This window comes from Chenopodium quinoa, unplaced genomic scaffold (assembly GCF_001683475.1).
Source record: "Chenopodium quinoa cultivar QQ74 unplaced genomic scaffold, ASM168347v1, whole genome shotgun sequence".
NCBI lineage: Eukaryota > Viridiplantae > Streptophyta > Magnoliopsida > Caryophyllales > Amaranthaceae > Chenopodium > Chenopodium quinoa.
In genome coordinates this window covers 134,908-152,465 of record NW_018743199.1, presented here as the reverse complement: position 1 = coordinate 152,465, position 17,558 = coordinate 134,908, and the positions used below count along the sequence as shown (strand labels likewise).

At 34.6% G+C, this 17,558-nt stretch overlaps 2 protein-coding genes across 2 annotated transcripts; both read right to left on the bottom strand.

Annotated features, from left to right (window-relative positions):
- Positions 1 to 56: 56 nt before the first annotated feature.
- Positions 57 to 3,227, bottom strand: LOC110733289 (receptor-like cytoplasmic kinase 176). Its single transcript, XM_021913301.1, has 6 exons — positions 2,967 to 3,227; positions 2,029 to 2,306; positions 1,688 to 1,823; positions 1,450 to 1,592; positions 1,241 to 1,364; positions 57 to 958 (listed from the first exon to the last, which is right to left on the bottom strand). The coding sequence occupies exons 1-6, from the start codon at positions 3,022 to 3,024 to the stop codon at positions 462 to 464; spliced, it is 1,236 nt and encodes a 411-aa protein (XP_021768993.1). The 5' UTR covers positions 3,025 to 3,227; the 3' UTR covers positions 57 to 461.
- Positions 3,228 to 8,974: 5,747 nt separating this feature from the next.
- On the bottom strand, positions 8,975 to 17,164 carry LOC110733287 (triosephosphate isomerase, cytosolic-like). Its single transcript, XM_021913299.1, has 9 exons — positions 17,016 to 17,164; positions 16,025 to 16,100; positions 15,807 to 15,930; positions 15,186 to 15,270; positions 14,929 to 15,061; positions 14,299 to 14,393; positions 10,162 to 10,240; positions 9,419 to 9,501; positions 8,975 to 9,297 (listed from the first exon to the last, which is right to left on the bottom strand). The coding sequence occupies exons 1-9, from the start codon at positions 17,052 to 17,054 to the stop codon at positions 9,250 to 9,252; spliced, it is 762 nt and encodes a 253-aa protein (XP_021768991.1). The 5' UTR covers positions 17,055 to 17,164; the 3' UTR covers positions 8,975 to 9,249.
- Between the last annotated feature and the right edge of the window lie 394 nt (positions 17,165 to 17,558).

The window sequence follows — 17,558 nt, the reverse complement described above, 5'->3', positions numbered from 1 at the left end:
AAGCTACAACTCTAAAGGCTACATACAGCATAGAGCAAAGGCAAAGAGCACTCGAAGATGGAAAAGTCTGATATCATGCAGACATATTATTGCAGAATACTGAGCTCAGAGGAGCAAGCAAATCTATTTACATTACAACACCTCTGAAAAATATTATCAAACAAACAAAAGTTAAATAAGTTAAAATAAATCTACTCCACACAATGTAAAAAGTTACAACAATAAAACTTGCTGTACAATCATAACCCAAAGCATGGGATTTAGTACACCCATTACCCAAGTTATTCAATTTACATTAAAAAACCCAAATGCTAACACAACCTACCTAACTATCTCTTCTCATTCCATAACAGATGCTCCTAAATCATACGCGACATGAGAAACACTTACACTCTCTGAACTCCTACCCTCCTTTCAACAGTTTAACCGAAAGATGAGAAAAGAAAATTAAAGAACTCATGTCAGCTTAGAACAGGTGGTATAGATGATGTAGTATCGGGAGAAATAAAAATACCACCATTACAAAATTCATTAGCAATGTTACTCCTCCTCCGATTTTTGGGTCCTTGGTTTTGCCGATTAGAACTCTTCACTTCAGTGTTGACAGGATATAAATCGCGATGGACAGCAGGGTATAAATCACCACCCGTGGGTTTACAGTCTTGGAGTTGCTCTAGTGTTGAGACGACCTCATCCATATTTGGCCTAAACCTTGGGTCTATTGACAGGCACTGGATAACAAGGTTGCCTATGGTTTTGGCTGACCGTGAAGAGTACTGTCCTTGGATTCTTGTGTCCATGATCCTGCTTACCTTTTCCTTCCGAAGGTAAGGCATTGCCCATTTTAGTAGGTCCCTCTCCTTCACAGCCCGGTTTTCATCTAACACTCGCCTTCCTGTCAGCACTTCAAGGAGAACGACCCCAAAACTGTATATGTCATTCTTTGGAGTGAGGTGACCTGCAGAAAATGCAAAGAAAACTCAAAGTCAGATTAGGCTTACACATCAAAGATCCAACCTTACAATAAATAAGTTCAATGGATTAACTCCTAATCAAGTCTGAAGGTACATATATTTTGAGTACAGTTTAAGTCCAACCTTTTTCCAATCAAGTCCAATGGAACTAGCAGTATATTCATTATCAACCCTAAATAAATTACTATCAAAACATTTGACGATTGTATGCTATGAAAAAACAGACATGTGATAAGATAAATCAGAGAGAGGAACTCTTCTCTTACCAGTAGCTACATATTCAGGAGCTGCATATCCTTGGGTACCCATGACTCGTGTGGATACATAGCCTTGGTCATCACATGGCCCATCTTTAGCCAAACCGAAATCAGAAAGCTTTGCATCGAAATCCTGTATTACACATTTAGGATGTTAAACATTGCAAGCGAGTTTAGAATTGCTTAATTAGCTAATAATACACAGGAGCTAGACTTACTGAATCAAGGAGTATGTTAGAAGGCTTATAATCTCGATAAATGACTTTAATCTTTGGGCTGTGGAGGAAGGCAAGCCCCTTTGCAGCACCAAGAACAATCTTCATTCGGAGTTTCCAAGATAGAGGCTCTACATAAGATGATCCTGTACAAAAACAACAGATTTCCACAATTTAGAAGACAGAAACCAGCAAATTAATCTTCAGTCCATTGAAGATGAAAGTTTACTATAAAACTCACTCCTGAATAGATGATTCTCCAAGCTACCACGAGGCATAAACTCATATACCAACAGGCGGTGCTCATCCTCTATGCAGTATCCAATCAGGTTCACGAGATTAGGATGTCGTAGTTGCCCCAAGTAATTGATCTCAGTCTGCATTTCAAAACAGACAGTGATTTAGTAAGAGTAATCCAAATAGACACCCAAATGAACAGAAGGTAAGGATATCAGAAGTGCAGAACGCGAACATAATAATTTAGACGAAACAACTAGCTAGCCTAATGATTGAGCAATGAATCAAAAGAATCTCACAAAAAGTCAGTAGATTAACATGATATGCCATGAAATTAATGCTTACCACCCATTCTTTATGACCCTGAAACCCTTCATGATTTAGCCTCTTGACTGCAATGACCATTCCAGAACGAGGCTTGGCAGGTGCTAAGGTATGCTCATCAATCCACCCCTTGTACACACAACCAAAGCCACCTTCTCCAAGCACACTATCAGGTCGAAAATTGCGAGTTGCTTGGTTAAGATCACTGTAAGAAAAATTCTTCAAATTCGACGATTGCAATATCTCTCCCTCTGATCTTAGGTTTAATCTATCAGATCCAGCTCGTTCATGGCCATCACCTACATAAGAACAAAAACAATTTAACTAAAACCTTAGAAATGGACATAGAGATAGTACAAAGTATGCTCTATATATATCTAATCACAGTTACAATATTATCAACGATTACTTCTACTATACACTCGGGTATACCTAGAATCGATTATACCCAAGGCTATCTCGAAATCAAATTAGCTATATAGAAAAGCCTTGGGTATATAATGGACATTGTCCCATGCCCAAAATCTAGTAAAACCTTAGCAATAATCTATAGTTGACTATTCTAAAGTTCCAATTCATCATCCCCTTTGAAGAAAAATTAATCCAATTCTACCATGTAGATTATGCAAAATCATGTATTTATATGATTAAAAGTATAAGATATTCCAAATAACCCACCAAAATAATCATTAATAACACCAATTTAGTCAAAATATAACAAAATGAAAAATTCACTTGGGTATTTCAAATTATAGCTAATTATCCATTTCTCAATCAATGATAACATGAAATTAATTGACCAACCAATACCATACAATCAAACATTATTTGATGTATGTATAACTATATGAACCATTTAACCCAATAAAACATGAAATAAACTAAATTCAAACACTAAATCAGTGTAAAAAGCAAAAGAAAATTAACCCCAAAAAGATAATTAATTTGGTGGCGCTTACCAGAATGATGAACAGGGCTTTCATCAGCTTTAATCTGAATACTTAAACAACACCCCATTAAAGCTAAAAATTCAGGAAAAATTCTCCTGAATTTTTTTTTGCAGAAACTAAACTGATATCTGGTAAGGTGGGGTGAGTAGAATTTATTTGAATGTGAGAAAAAGATAATTAAAAAGGGAAAATACCCAGAAATTTAAGCAAGTTGTAGTAAAGATTTTAATAGAGTGAAAAAGACAGGGGAAGATGAGAGGTGGGAGCAATTTGATATGAAAACAAAGAATTTTCAACGTTTTGCAGTAGCTTTTTGCGCGAAATAGCCTGGCATGCAGTCGAAATAAAAATTAAAATGTAATTTATTTACATTTTAAAATAATTCAGTAGTAGACTTTTTGAGTTGACTGAATAGTTTATTGTAGGTAGTGCTAACTTAACTGATCTATCATCTATGTGCATGTGTGTGTGTTACTATGTTATGGGAGATGGATTTGGTGATTATGGTCAAGAAATTCATGTTTTATAATTGAGAATTTGAGATTGATAAAGATTTACCCATTGTCTAATGTCTATCATTACGCACACGGCACACACGAATTGTTTTGGTTTTCACAAATTTTTGTATGTGGCCAGCCATAATTATTATTATTATTTTTTTTTTAAAAAAAAAATCTCTCTATTCTTTTCTTATCTTCTTCTCCAAACCATACATCACCAACAACCATATCTCTATTATACCCATTTTCACTCTCCTCTTTTCTTAGCTTCTTCTTCAAGTCAAACCACACATCACCAACAATCATATCTCTACTCCACCCATTTTTTCTTTCCTCTTTGCCAAATTGCTGCAATTAAAGCCCGAAATTGTAGAAATTGGGTGTTAAATTGCTGTGAAAAATTGTAATTAATTATCCTTAAAATCATCAACAACATTTGAAGTAGTGAAATTGATGAGAACCAAAGAAATGTGAGCTCGTTTTCTTCGTGGAATCTTAGATCAAACATTCTACGTCAAAAATTGTAGGGTGTTACTAGTTTGGTTATGGGTACTTGTAGGTGTTACTGTTTGGTCAGGGGTTACATGTAGGGTGTTATTGGTTTGGTCAGGGGTTACTGGTTTGGTGAGGGTGTTACCGGTTTGGTGAGGGGTTACATGTAGGGTGTTACTGGGTTGGTGAGGGTGTTACCGGTTTGGTCAGGGGTTACATGTAGGGTGTTACTGGTTTGGTCAGGGGTTACTGGTTTGGTGAGGGTGTTACTAGTTTGGTCAGGGGTTATTGGTTTGGTGAGGGTGTTACCGGTTTGATCAGGGGTTACATGTAGGGTGTTACTGGTTTGGTCAGGGGATACTTGTAGGGTGTTAGTGGTTTGGTGAGGGTGTTACTGATTTGGTCAGGTTACTTGTAGGGTGTTAATGGTTTTGGTCAGGGGTTACTTGTAGGGTGTTAATGGTTTTGGTCAGGGGTTACTTGTAGGGTGTTAGTGGTTTGGTGAGGGGTTACTTGTAGGGTGTTAGTGGTTTGGTGAGGGGTTACTTGTAGGGTGTTACTGGTTTTGCTCACGAGTTAATTGTAGGGTGTTACTGGTTTGGTTAGAGATTGCTTGTAGAGTGTTACTAGTTTTGCTCAAGGGTTACTTGTAGGGTGTTATTGGTTTGGTATGGGGCTTACAAGTAACCGTTGAATAAGTGACAAGTAACCCTTGAATAAGTAATTCATACAAGTAACCTTTGAAGTAACTCATATAAGTAACCCCTGAATAAGTAACTCATTCAAGTAACCCTTGAATAAATAACTCATACAAGTAACCCTTGAATTAACCCATACAAGTAACCCCTGAAAAAAAAATAATACAAGTAACCCCTGAAAAAAAAATACAACTAAATCTTGAAAAAAAAATACAAGTAACCCCTGGAAAAAAAATACAAGTAACTCTTGAAAAAAAAATACAAGTAACCCCTGAATAAGTAATCCATACAAGTAAGCCTGAAAAAAGAAATACAAGTAACCCCTGAATAAGTAATCCATACAAGTAACCTCTGAAAAAAAAAATACAAGTAACATCTGAAGAAAAAATAAAAATACAAGTAACCCCTGAATAAATAATCCATACAAGTAACCCCTAAAAGAAAAAATACAAGTAATCCCTGAAAAAAAAAATACAAGTCCTGAAAAAAAACAAAAAATACAAGTAAACCCTAAAAAAATACAAGTAACCCTGACAAAACCAGTAACCCCGTTATGCGAGTGAATAGTAACCCCGTTATACTGTGTAATCCGTTATTTTTACTGATTTGACAGCAGGCCACACGGTGTGGCCTGCTGCACCAAAAAAGCTCTTTTTTGTTTTTGTGTTGATGTCAGATTGTCAGCTAGCTTAAACCTATGATTTTGGAAAACTCTAAGTAATTGCAATTGGTGATTTTCTTTCCGTCAAAATAAAAAATAAAAAAGATTTTTATTTTTATTTTATTTTTTATTTTTTATTTTTTTTCTACATGAGTATCTAGTCCTCTTAGAATGAGATCTACAAATATAATAAAAAGGTTTTAGCATATTCAATGTTGAGCACCAATATCAAACATGTGAGTGATGACTCTGATGAGTAGTTGAGTACATGCTTCGATTTCATATTGGTCCATTTTTTTTGCATCATATTGAGTATATATACACTTTGTACCTCGTTAACATTAATGATAAAAATCATAAAAAAAAATAAAAATAAAAATAAAAAATAAAATACTTAATTAATTTATGATATAAAAATTCAGTTGATCTTATCTAAACAACTTGACCAATGAGAGAAGTCATCTCAACAAATAATTTCACTAAAAAAAATTGTTTTTAAAATGTTCAACCTACAAGTATTAACAAGAACGAATTCTTAAGTTGATTGTATTGCTTTTTTTTCGTCAAATCAAGAAGATATTTTTATTTAAGGTTGAAAGAGGAGAAAATTATTGTTTGATGCAAAATAAGTTATCCAAATTCAAAGTACCTACCATTCTACCAACAAGAACAATGACTAGTGAAGGTCAAATTCTTTCTTCAAAATACATGGCCTCACGTCTTGTGATAAACTAGTTGTAATATTTTTAATTTCATTATTATTACTTTATTAGGGAACACATTTCCATAGTAACTTTTCATAACGCATAATTAAGTCTACTAGTCTATTTCAATGATAGGTGCTTTTCATTATAATAAATATTAATAATGTTAATAATGTCATCAATTTCTTAAGCAATTAAGCATGAGGGGCCTTAACTTTTTCTTTTTACCTAATAATTTAAGAGCATGAAGAATTAGTAAGCATTCTAGACACCTTAGAAAGTGCATGAGAAGACTGCATGGCAACTAGCAACGTAACAAATTCCACAAGGATGAAGAGTTCTTAGATCGGTTCAAATCACCTTGGTTGCTTTATTCTCCGTAATATTTTCTGGATTATAAAGATTAAAGAGTCGTTTAGAAAAAGATTTAGTCACAGTTTTTGACAAGTTTTAAAATATCAGCAACTAGTTGTCATCCACCAAAACATTGATGCAAGTATTATTTATTTATTTATATGATTATTTGTAAATGTTATCATCATTTATTTGATAGTTATCAATCACCATACGCCCTCCATTTTTAGAAATACACCCATTTGATTTGGAGCAATAGTTAATTTGATGTAATTAAGATCAATACTCCGTAGTTATTTAGTTAAGTAAAGTATGAGAAAGTAATTAGTGAAGGGATCAACAACTTCTTTTTTTATAAAATGGTTTCAGTTAAGAATAAGGATCACAAAGTAACTTTTACAAGAAACAAATTACAAATAAATAAAAGTGATTATTTAAATATTCAGAAATATTGAACAAATTAAGCTGATGATGATCAATTTTCATACTATATACTAAAAAAGTTGAGTAGTTAGGAAATTAAAATATTCATTGTATTAAGAAAAGTCAAAATAGAAGAAAAGGTCTACTGTATTATTGAGAATATAATTGTCCACTTCCAAGTTGCAACAAATGAAAAATGAGAATAATTGTTTATATGAAAAAATTACGTAGTCCTTGACAAATGATCATAGAATAACACGAGTCAAATAATGATACAAATACTAATTCCCAACCTCCCCTCTAACAACCAACAACAAGAAATAAATAAATTTAGTCATTAAAATCCTAGCTGATGAAAATAAAATAATACGAGTGTTTCAGTGAAAATTAATACGATACTTGTCGTCAATGTTGTGATGCCATTTATGTCATTAGCTCATAATCATGGGCGTACGTATTAGGCTAAAGATGTATACCAAAAGCTTGCTTATAATTCTGGTGATAACATGAAAAATAAATAAAGGGATGTTGATGTCCAGTTGGATTGAGTGTAGACTAGTTTAGTGCTAGGCTGGCTAGCTGCTACACAAGAATAATTACGGGTCTGTTCTCGTGAACTGAACTGAATGTTTTATGAGAAAAGGAAATTATAAGCTAAACTGAACTAAAAATAAGCAAAAGAGAATAAGCCCTACATCAACATGCTATAAACTAAGTTTTTAATATCAACCATTTATTATTCCTCTAATAATCTAATACTTCGTATCACCTATTCTATGTCAGCATTCTACACTTAACTATGTAAAATGCCACTAAAATTATCTTATACAATACTAGTATGTGATTAGTATGTGTAACTTAATTTCATATAATACAGTACATTATTCAATTCAAAAGAAACATTACTACATATTGTACGGTACCTTTTTAACTACAGTTCTTTGTTAGGTAAAGTTTCAAGATTCTAATTTGCCAAACAAATTTCAAAAGAGCTTATGGATGAAAATTTCAATTCATTAGACAAAATCCTTATTCCTTGGCCAATAACTATATCAATTACGAGTTACAAGGGCCTGTTGTATTCAACTTAATTTCAGTTCCTAATTTCATTATCTCATAAACAATTCGGTTCACTTCATTTCAGTAAATCAAGACTGGTCCTAAACCCTGCTTAAAATTGATATTAATATTTAATAGAAAGAACTAGTCGAAAAGTAGGTAGACATCTAACACCAAACGACTCGCAACACAAATCCAAACAGACTTTTATATTCTAGTGTAACTTGCATGAAGCTGTGTAAACCAATAATAATATCAATGACGAGTTACTAAACCCTACCTCAAATTGAACTAGTCCAAAAGCATAAGTCGACATCTAACACAGAGAAGACTCGTGTCGCGTCACACATCCAAATAATTTTTTATCTTCTTGTATGACTTGCATGAAGGTGTAGATAGATTGATAACCCTAATGATGTTAACCACAATCACAGCCCCATCCCAATCCCCACCCTAAAAGATTGTTTCTTCAACATGATCCCAGCACAATATGGTCCAACAAGCAATAGCTTCCTATTTCAATTGGGGCCAAGAAAGCCTTTATTTTACAGATCCTATTGCACCTACCAACCTGCACCAATGTCCCTAATTAAACCAAGGAGAACATTTTCTACACTGAAGTAGGCCTCACAAGAAGATTAGCCAAGATTTTCGCATTACACATAGTCATTGTTTCTTCCAAATTAAAGGATTGTTTAATTCACCTAATTTTTATTTATCTGAACTTATCTGATCTAAGCAACCTTTAAGCTGAAGTGAACGATAATTATAAGGGGAAAAAAATATATGTGGAATCTTGACAGATTTTTAATAACACGTATATTATTAATATGCAATTTTCATAAATTTTTTTCATTACGAAATTAAATATATTTAGCGATAATTTTTTTTACATAATACGATGTTTAGAACTAAACTTATTTTTTCAGATCTGATCCGAACTTATTTTTTTTTAAAATAAGTAAAAATAAGTTGTACTTCAGAAGGTCCATTCTTAAAGCCAGTTTAATGTTGCTCAACAACAGACCTGATAGTAGTGTTAATTAATTCAGATGGACCTGCCTCTTTTTTCGAATCGTTTACATTGACTTCAATACTCCGCAGTGTGTTAAGTGACATCAACGACTCCAAAAATGTACTCGTATCTTTTAGAGGCCGAGTCAAATCTTCAAACTGGACAGAGAAATTATTTAAAGATTACACAGATAATGAGACTGGGTAATAGTCATCCAGTGAAATAGTTCAACATCAGATTGTTATTTCCACTACATGATAGCCAAACGCTACTGGTAAGCCAAAATACAGAGATTCAGATTCTAGTTTATTCTCTCAAAAGCAGCTTCAAAAAAAAATCGCCCTTGAATGCAGCTCCTGACTGAAGCTTTTTCAGACACCATAGACTTAAGCACTCTTGACAGTAGCAGAATTGATAATGTCGATGAATTCCGGCTGAACAAAGAAAAAATCAATCATGATTAGGGATCAAGAGCAAGAAATTTAAAATACACTGTACTTATGTGAAGCAGTTAGCAGGTTAAGGAGAAGATCTAAAGATAGGTGAGAAACATACCTTTAGAGAGGCTCCCCCAACCAAGAAACCATCAACATCAGGCTTAGCAGCCAGCTCCTTGCAATTAGCACCGTTAACTGAACCTGCAGCACCAAACATCATAATTTACTGAGAGGTCTATCCAGAAGAATGAAAAAAATTATGGATTACATAATTCTCTTCAACATCTTTTGTGCTAATTCAATATAAAATTTCCAAAGTGGAGATTTCAGCTGATGAGGAATAAAGAGCATGAAGCATTTTTGAAGAGTTACATCATGCAACATAGATAATACTATAATAGATAAGCCTTAAAGAGAACAAATGCAAGTTGGTTTCTATTTTACAGAGCATTTACGGAGTACTTTCTTTCATTTATGCAACAGAGCAAAGATGAGGGGATGGGGATCCAGATAAAAAAGACAATGGATTTCATAACTCTGCCTCAGACAAACATTCAGAATTTTACAAGCTGATTCTCAGGTCAGTTAGGTTTGATAGAATGCTCCTCACATGGGAACAAGAGGTAGTAATAGCTTATGGAGTGAATTCTTAGCAGACTGAGAGAAGGGGAAGACCCGAAGAGCAAGAACAAAAGTAAGTTATGTAACACACCTCAGACACAGAGTCTATAAACTTGACGCATGATTAAGAATTATCAACAGAATCAGTGTAAAAAACAGAAGCTAGGAGTATGTAAGGCATTATGATAGGATACAAGACAAGGCCAAAGGACAGAGGATGCCAGAAAAGAAGGGAAGTACCTCCATAGATAATTCTTGTGGTGGAAGCAACATCAGAACTGACATTGGCAGCGAGCCATTTTCTCAATTCACAATGTACCTGTTGCATGAAATAAAATGTTCACAAAGGTTATGACTACAATAAAGCTTATAATAAATTCATGCACTAGAAAACCAGCTATAAATACAATTATGCTTGATAGGAGTAAAAAAATTACTCGTATAAATTAATAAGATAGACCAACGTTTGTGTTGAAGCCAAAAATCAACCCAATAAATAAACATGGCTAAGCATAAAATATATGTCATTATTGGTGAAGATTATTTGAATCCAAACTAATTTATTTATCTGATTATGCAAGAGTAGCTCTATCCAGTTCTTTGGCAAACACGCTGAGGATGTTGGCATATTGCAATTTCATTTCTGTTCTAAATTTTGAATGCACCACAATAAGCCTAAGACCAAAAAGACATGAGCGTATAATGCAACAACTACCCAATATAAAACCATCCCATGCAAGTAGCACTGTCAAAACGGTTTGACAGTTCGGTTTCGGTTCGGTTTGAAATCGGTTCGGTAGTTAATCGGGTCGGTTTGGAATCGGTTTAATTGTCTCACGGGTCGGTTTTGGTTCGGTTTAAATAGTTAGCGGTTCGATTCGGTTTCGGTTTATTCTTAAGCGGTTTTAATTCGGTTTGGGTTGTAAACAGTCCGGGTAGTAAACGGTTCGGTGCAGGCAGGTTGCGGTTTTTTAACGGTGCAGTGTAAACGGTTTTTATCCCGGTTCAAACAGTTTCGGGTTGGAAACGGTTTCAGGTTAGAAACAGTTCGGTTCTTTTTTGGTTCAGTTTATAACTGATTCGGTTCTTTTTCGGTTCAGTTTATAACTGATTCGGTTCTTCGATGGTTTAACCACTTTAACGTTATTCATATCGGTTCCATTTCAAGTTTACTAAATTACGGTTCGGGTCGGTTTTCGGTTTCAAAAAATAAATTGTTTATCGAGTTGTTTGGATTCGGGCAGTTAAATGGTTTAGGTTTGAAATTTGATAGTACTTGCTAACCTTTTGCGTTCACAAGTTTTATATAAAGTCGGCAAGTCGCGAATCATTTCTTATTTAGGCATCATATTATAAACAAATTCTCATTGATTTTATAAATACATATTATGTTCTGTTTCAAGTTTAGTCATACTGATTTTACTAGTTTATTACGAATTAGATTATAAGAGTTAGTGTATTAATGTATTATTGTTTTACAATTAGGTTATTATATGCTTCTTATTTAATCATTTATATACTACGCATAGTATCATAATCATGATTTGATGAGTTTTTGACTTCTTGTGAAATGGAAATTTGCAATTTGGTAATTCGATACTTGATTAGTCAACAAGACTGATAATTATGACTCGTTTATCATTATATATTTTCATGAAATTATGAAGATATTACAAAGTGCTTTGATTTGTATAATGAAAGAAAACACTAATGACTAATTAACAAGGTAATATTGATTAGTTCAATCGATCATATGTACACATTATTAACACATGGCATCTAACCATCTCATAGTTAAATATTCGTATCATCGTTATTCGTATGTATTAGTACAAAGTTATAGACTCATTAGTGATCTTTTTAAATTTATCTATTTATACATTTTATTAATATAACGTTTTTATAATTTTTACGTGTATGAAAATAAAGATATATACTAGTAGATGTTTTAATACGTGTCTTGGGCACTGATCCCGATCAAATGGGGCAAAAAAATACTAAAGAATTGAGGGAATAATATTTTTGTAGATGAATGTACAACACACAAACACACACGGATCACCACTCTCAACCATAGATTAAAAAATCAATGGTTAGATTTTCTCCCACAACACACACGGATCACCACTCTCAACCATAGATTAAAAAAATCAATGGTTAGATTCTTTCTCCCACAACACACACAGATCACCAATCTAAACCATAGATTAAAAAATCAATGGTTAGATTTACATGAAACCCTTTTGAAACCCTTTCTCTTTCATCTTCTTCTTCTTCTTCTCGCCTCTCTCTTCTCTCATCTTCCTTATCTTCTTTCCCCCCTCTTTTGATTTACCACGCCGCCATCGACTATACTACCACCGCCTAACACTATCAACAACCAGATGCCACAACACCGTCGTGAAAAACACCAACACAGACTCTACATCAACATCAATGGTGCAAAGTAACGGTTTTAAGGTCAAATTCGACCATGAAAACTCTAGATCTAGAGTTTTCATGGTCGAATTTGGCCTCGTAAACCCAATTCCGAGGTTTTTGAGTGATCAAATTCAGTTTATAGCTCAATTACAAGTTGAGAACTACTCCGGCAAAACGGTTGTACTCGTCAACGGCGCCAAAACAAAGCCATGAACTCCGAATCGAGAAACTCCATGGAAATTGCATCACCTTCGCAAGAGAATGATCAATCCAAGAATTTCAGAACCCTAACTTTGCTCTACTCCAATTATCTTTGGTCTCGATCCTCCAATTCTCCTTTCATCGGTAAACTTTCCAGTTTTTGTCGTCAATTTGGTCATGCTAGGTCTCGTCGCCAGAAGTTGTGTTTGCCTCTTCCTCTTCCTTCCAAATCGGTTCATTCTTCACTGTAATTTCTCTCTATTTTACTCAGATTATGCTGAATTCAACTTAATTTTGTTTGTTTGATTGCTTGATTTGAGCTTGAGTATTGCGTACTTTTGCAATTCTTACATGTTTGATGTTTCTGTTGATTTTGTTGTAGTGTTGAATTAAGGATTTTTCTGGTGGTTTTAGTGTGATTGTATTGCTAGATTGTTTGAGCTTCTAAAATTGTGCTGAATTTGAAGTTTTTGAGCTAGAATTACTGAGAAATGTTATGTCATTGAAATTCCTTTTACCTTTATGATTTTCGAGTCGGACAGGATGATAGTTCAACATTTACTGTTCGAAGTTAAGGTTTACTAAATGTTGTGACAGTATATTGCAATGTTGGGTAGATCTGGGTTTGGGTTTGGGTTAGGTGGGTGGGTTACGGTTTCGGTTAGGTTTAGGTTGGTGGATCTGGCTTTGGGTTAGGGTTAGGTAGGTGGATCTGGGTTGGTTATGGGTTGTGGTGGTGGGTCTTTGTAAGTTGGGTTATGGAGAATTGCGGTGGTGGGTAGGGTGAATTACGGTGGTGGTTTTAGTGGAGGGCGGGGTTTGTTGCGGTGGTGTTAAGGTGATTTTAGAAAGGAGTGGTGGCGCGGCGGACCCTTTTTTTTTTTGTTTTTTTATCAGAATGTTCCGACGGAATTTCCGTCGGAAATTTCTGGCGGAATACAATCCGTCGAAAATTTCCGACGGACTTTGTTGAGCTTGAAAATCTATTCCGACGAACCCTTTTCCGACAAAGGGTATTGCGACAACCGATTACGACGGAATTCCGTCGGAAATCCGTCGTTATTTTCCTGATTTCTTGTAGTGGTAAACGGTTCGATTTAGAAGTGGTTTGGTTCATAAACGGTTCGGTTTGCAATCAGTTCGGTTTTTAAATGGTTCGGTGCAAACGGGTATCAGTTTGCTAACGGTCCGGTGTAAACGGTTTTTTTTGCCAGTTTAAACGGTTTCGGGTTGGAATCGGTTTCGGGTTAGATACGGTTCGGTTCTTTTTCGGTTCGGTTTTCTTTCAGTTCGGTTTATATTTGGTTCGGTTTGTTAACGGGTTCGGTTCTTATACGGTTTAACATTAATCGGGTCAATTCGGTTTCGGGTTTACTAAAATACGGTTCGGGTCGGTTTTCGGTTTCAAAAAAATCGGTTTTTAATCGGTTCGGTTCTCATTTGGGTCGGTCGGTTTCGGGCAGTTAAACGGTTTCGGTTTGAAATTTGACAGCACTACATGCAAGGTTTTAAGGTCAGAGATGTACATAGTCTTACCTGCCCCAAGCAATAAAAGCATTAAAAAATAAGTAAATAAAAACTTGTTTTGAGGAAAAACAAAATCATTTTTATTTAAAAAAAAAATACAGTATATAAATCATCATAGAATCATTACCACATACTTAGCTACTGTATTGTTAAAAGAGAGGCAGATATCTGATAATGCAGCAAGCAAGAACACCAACCCCAATTTGGACAAGAAAACTAAAAGTATACCTCCTGAGCCTGCTCTGGAGATGCAACTTTCCCAGTTCCAATAGCCCATACTGGCTCATAAGCAACAACTACGTTTGTCCAGTCGGTTACTCGGTCTGTGGTAATAAAACCATATTGGATCAGAAGTCAGAAATATCATGAAGCAATCTTGACATCCACAATCCAACCATGCTCAAGAATTAAAACTATACAAACATGAAGGTGCATGTATAACTAAGAACAAATTCCACATAGTTAGATAGGCCTTAACATGAGCACATATAGACGACATTAACCAAACAGCTACATTCTGCTAGACAAAGATATACATGAATATTCATCTTTTACCAACATCCATACACTAACTTTTCACAGAAGTGAGGCAATTGTAGATACTGGGGATATTAGGTAGATAATGGGGATCCATGGCGAACATGCTAAACTAAATGCGATAGAGTACTGCTTTATGATATACATAGATATTTGTCACAGACAGATTGATTATTTTACGCATCTAAAGCATTAATAAAACATAATAATGAATCCCATCTAGTCTTAAGCTGGACTAGTCACATTCAAGCTCAATTTAACGTCTACAGAGCGCACGACATTTTCAATGATATAATCATATATGAACATCAGAATATGTACCGGCAATTGCTTTTGTTTGTGCAGCAACAACTTCCATAGTGGTGCCAGCTTCCCGTTGTTCAAGGGTTTCTCCAACACAAGCTATGACCTTCAAACCTTTTGAGAGAGCGTATGCAACCTTGTCCCCAACAAACTTCAGGAAGAAATATGCATATCAGAAATAAATAGCAAAGATTACAGAAATTAACCAAGGCAATAAGATGCACGGCAAAAACAGCCATGATACTAGTAACTCAACCGAAAATGCCAATCCCTACCTCATTGGACTCATTTAGCAAAGCCCTCCTTTCAGAGTGACCGAGGATGACCCATGGAATATCTAGGTCAGCAAGCATCTCCGCACTACATTTAGAAAATGGTCAAATAAGAAATAAGTAAAAAAATTATAGTTTAGAAACATATCTAATATCAGATAACCCCTGAAGCCAAAGTTAACAACTTCAAAATTTGATAGTTCTATATAAATTTCAATGACAAATTAAAATCCCAAAATAACATTCAGAAACGACATTCTTCATAACAAAACTCTTCACAAGTATCTTAATAATGGACTCATCTATATATTTGTCCAACTCATTCAACAAACATGTGAAAATAACCAACAGGACGAGTATCCATAGGCCTATTAGGACACACCCTATGTATTGAGAATGATAAAGGTGATATGCCTAAATGAGATATTTTGGTTGCAAAAAGGTCAGATAATCCGACGACAGCTACACAGAAATAGATTATTGTCACATCTCGTCAAGAGACAGGAAGTTATGAATAAATATGTAAAGTAAAAGCACAAACAAGCAAACCTACAAAAAAAATGCAACCATAAAAAACAACCCAGAAAAAAACGACAGCAACAAGGAAAAAATAATTCAACATACCTAACTTCACCGGTGTAGGCGCCACCTTTCTTAACCCAACAATTCTGGGCAGCAACTTGGATTTCAGGCCTCAATGAGCTTTTCACCACGGGAAGGAAAACATATGGAGGACTGACCACAACCTCTGAAAGCAACCAAACAAAAAAGAATTTTAATTGCCTTGTCTACCAGCAAAGAACATTAATTCAAAACTCTTTATATGATTCACAATCACTCACCAACAACATCAGTTGATGGGATCTTCCCTGCATTGAGAGTTTCTACTATCTTCTTCACCTCTCCTGAAGTCCCGTTCTATAGAAACAAGGAAAAGGTAAAAATAAATAAGTAAACATATCATACACACGATTCTATAAATAAACAACTCTTGCTTTATCCGCATATATATCATATAAATACTAAATTCATCACCATTTTATTGTAAGGTCTATTCTAAAAATGCAATCATGAAGTTACTATAAGAAATTATAAGCCATTCAACTCCTACTTCTCTGTTCTCTAAAGAAACATAAATCAATACGCGTGATCAGACACGACAATACACTAATTAAGTTCAATTAAATCAAATATACATGCTCCAGATATTACCAAAATGCTCCTAAAATTTATTCATATTATCTTGCTCCATGAAGTAAGTCACAACTTCCACCTCTTAGCAAGTAATGAAGTACTTCAACATCTTAATTGCTGATCTGACTGTCCAATTAAATAAACAACCTAACAACTTCGCGTGAATTGATTAAACAACTAAATCAACCATTAATTAACCTTAATTACTCTTAAAATTCTCCTACTCCATGAGATTAGATTAGTCACAACTTCCACATCTTAGCTACTTAGTATTGAAGTACTTCAACATCTTAATTGCAGATTTGACTGTCCAATTAATCAAGCATTAATTAACCCTAATTGCTCATAAAATTATACTAAAAGCCTCAATCGTACATAAAAAAACAAATCACAAACATCAACACACAAAAAAACGGCTTCGTCATCTAGATTTGATCGATATTTCAGATTAACAATCTAAAAATCATACTCAACGACGATTTCAAAAATTCATTACCAGATTAACTTTACAACAACAAATCATAAAAAAAAAAAAAAAAAAAGCAAAATCGATCAACATTTCTAATGAACACATAAACAACAGATCGATAAAATTTCAAAACCAAAGAGAGTGAATAGGAGAGAGAAAGAGAGACTAACGCATTTCCAGTTGCCTCCGACGAAGAATTTCCTGCCCATTTTTGAAGAAGAAGATTGAAAATTATCTGAGATTTGGTTTTTTTGAGGTTAGGTTTACAGATTTCTGTGATTACGATTAGATGTAAAGAAGGTAGTGAGTGAGTGGATAGTTTATTTATGTGTGGTTTTCGGCGGGTGCGAATATTTGGATATTCTAGTAACTTCTGAGCTCAAATTACGTTTATGACCTTGACACGTAAGACATAGTTCATTATTGTTGCGTTTTGTCGAGGGTAATTTCGAGTTTTTGTACAAATTAGAGTGTGTGGTGTGAGTAGTTTTGCAACAGCCTGACAAGTGACGAACAAAACGGTGTGCTCCTTGTCACTAGTACATGAGTTGAGACTTGAGAGTTGACTTTACACCTAGGTGGTGTTGATTGTTGAGTCCTATACTCCTATGGATGCTTTGTGTTCGAATAATTTCGCGGAGTTTCCCGTGCAATTATTGGAAAATTGATTTTGGCATATCCTTTATTAATTTTGGCACACCCTTATGTGATAG

Bases quoted from the DNA above. Each gene is read 5' to 3' on its own strand.
- LOC110733289 (XM_021913301.1), bottom strand. From the start codon at position 3,024: ATGGGGTGTTGTTTAAGTATTCAGATTAAAGCTGATGAAAGCCCTGTT. The intron at 1,593-1,687 runs GTGAGTTTTATA...GTTTTTGTACAG, and splicing joins GGAGAATCATCTATTCAGGA to GATCATCTTATGTAGAGCCT. The intron at 1,365-1,449 runs GTAAGTCTAGCT...TGTGTAATACAG, and splicing joins CTAACATACTCCTTGATTCA to GATTTCGATGCAAAGCTTTC.
- LOC110733287 (XM_021913299.1), bottom strand. From the start codon at position 17,054: ATGGGCAGGAAATTCTTCGTCGGAGGCAACTGGAAATGC. The intron at 15,931-16,024 runs GTGAGTGATTGT...GGTTGCTTTCAG, and splicing joins CCCATCAACTGATGTTGTTG to AGGTTGTGGTCAGTCCTCCA. The intron at 15,271-15,806 runs GTATGTTGAATT...TTCTAAATGTAG, and splicing joins GCCTACACCGGTGAAGTTAG to TGCGGAGATGCTTGCTGACC.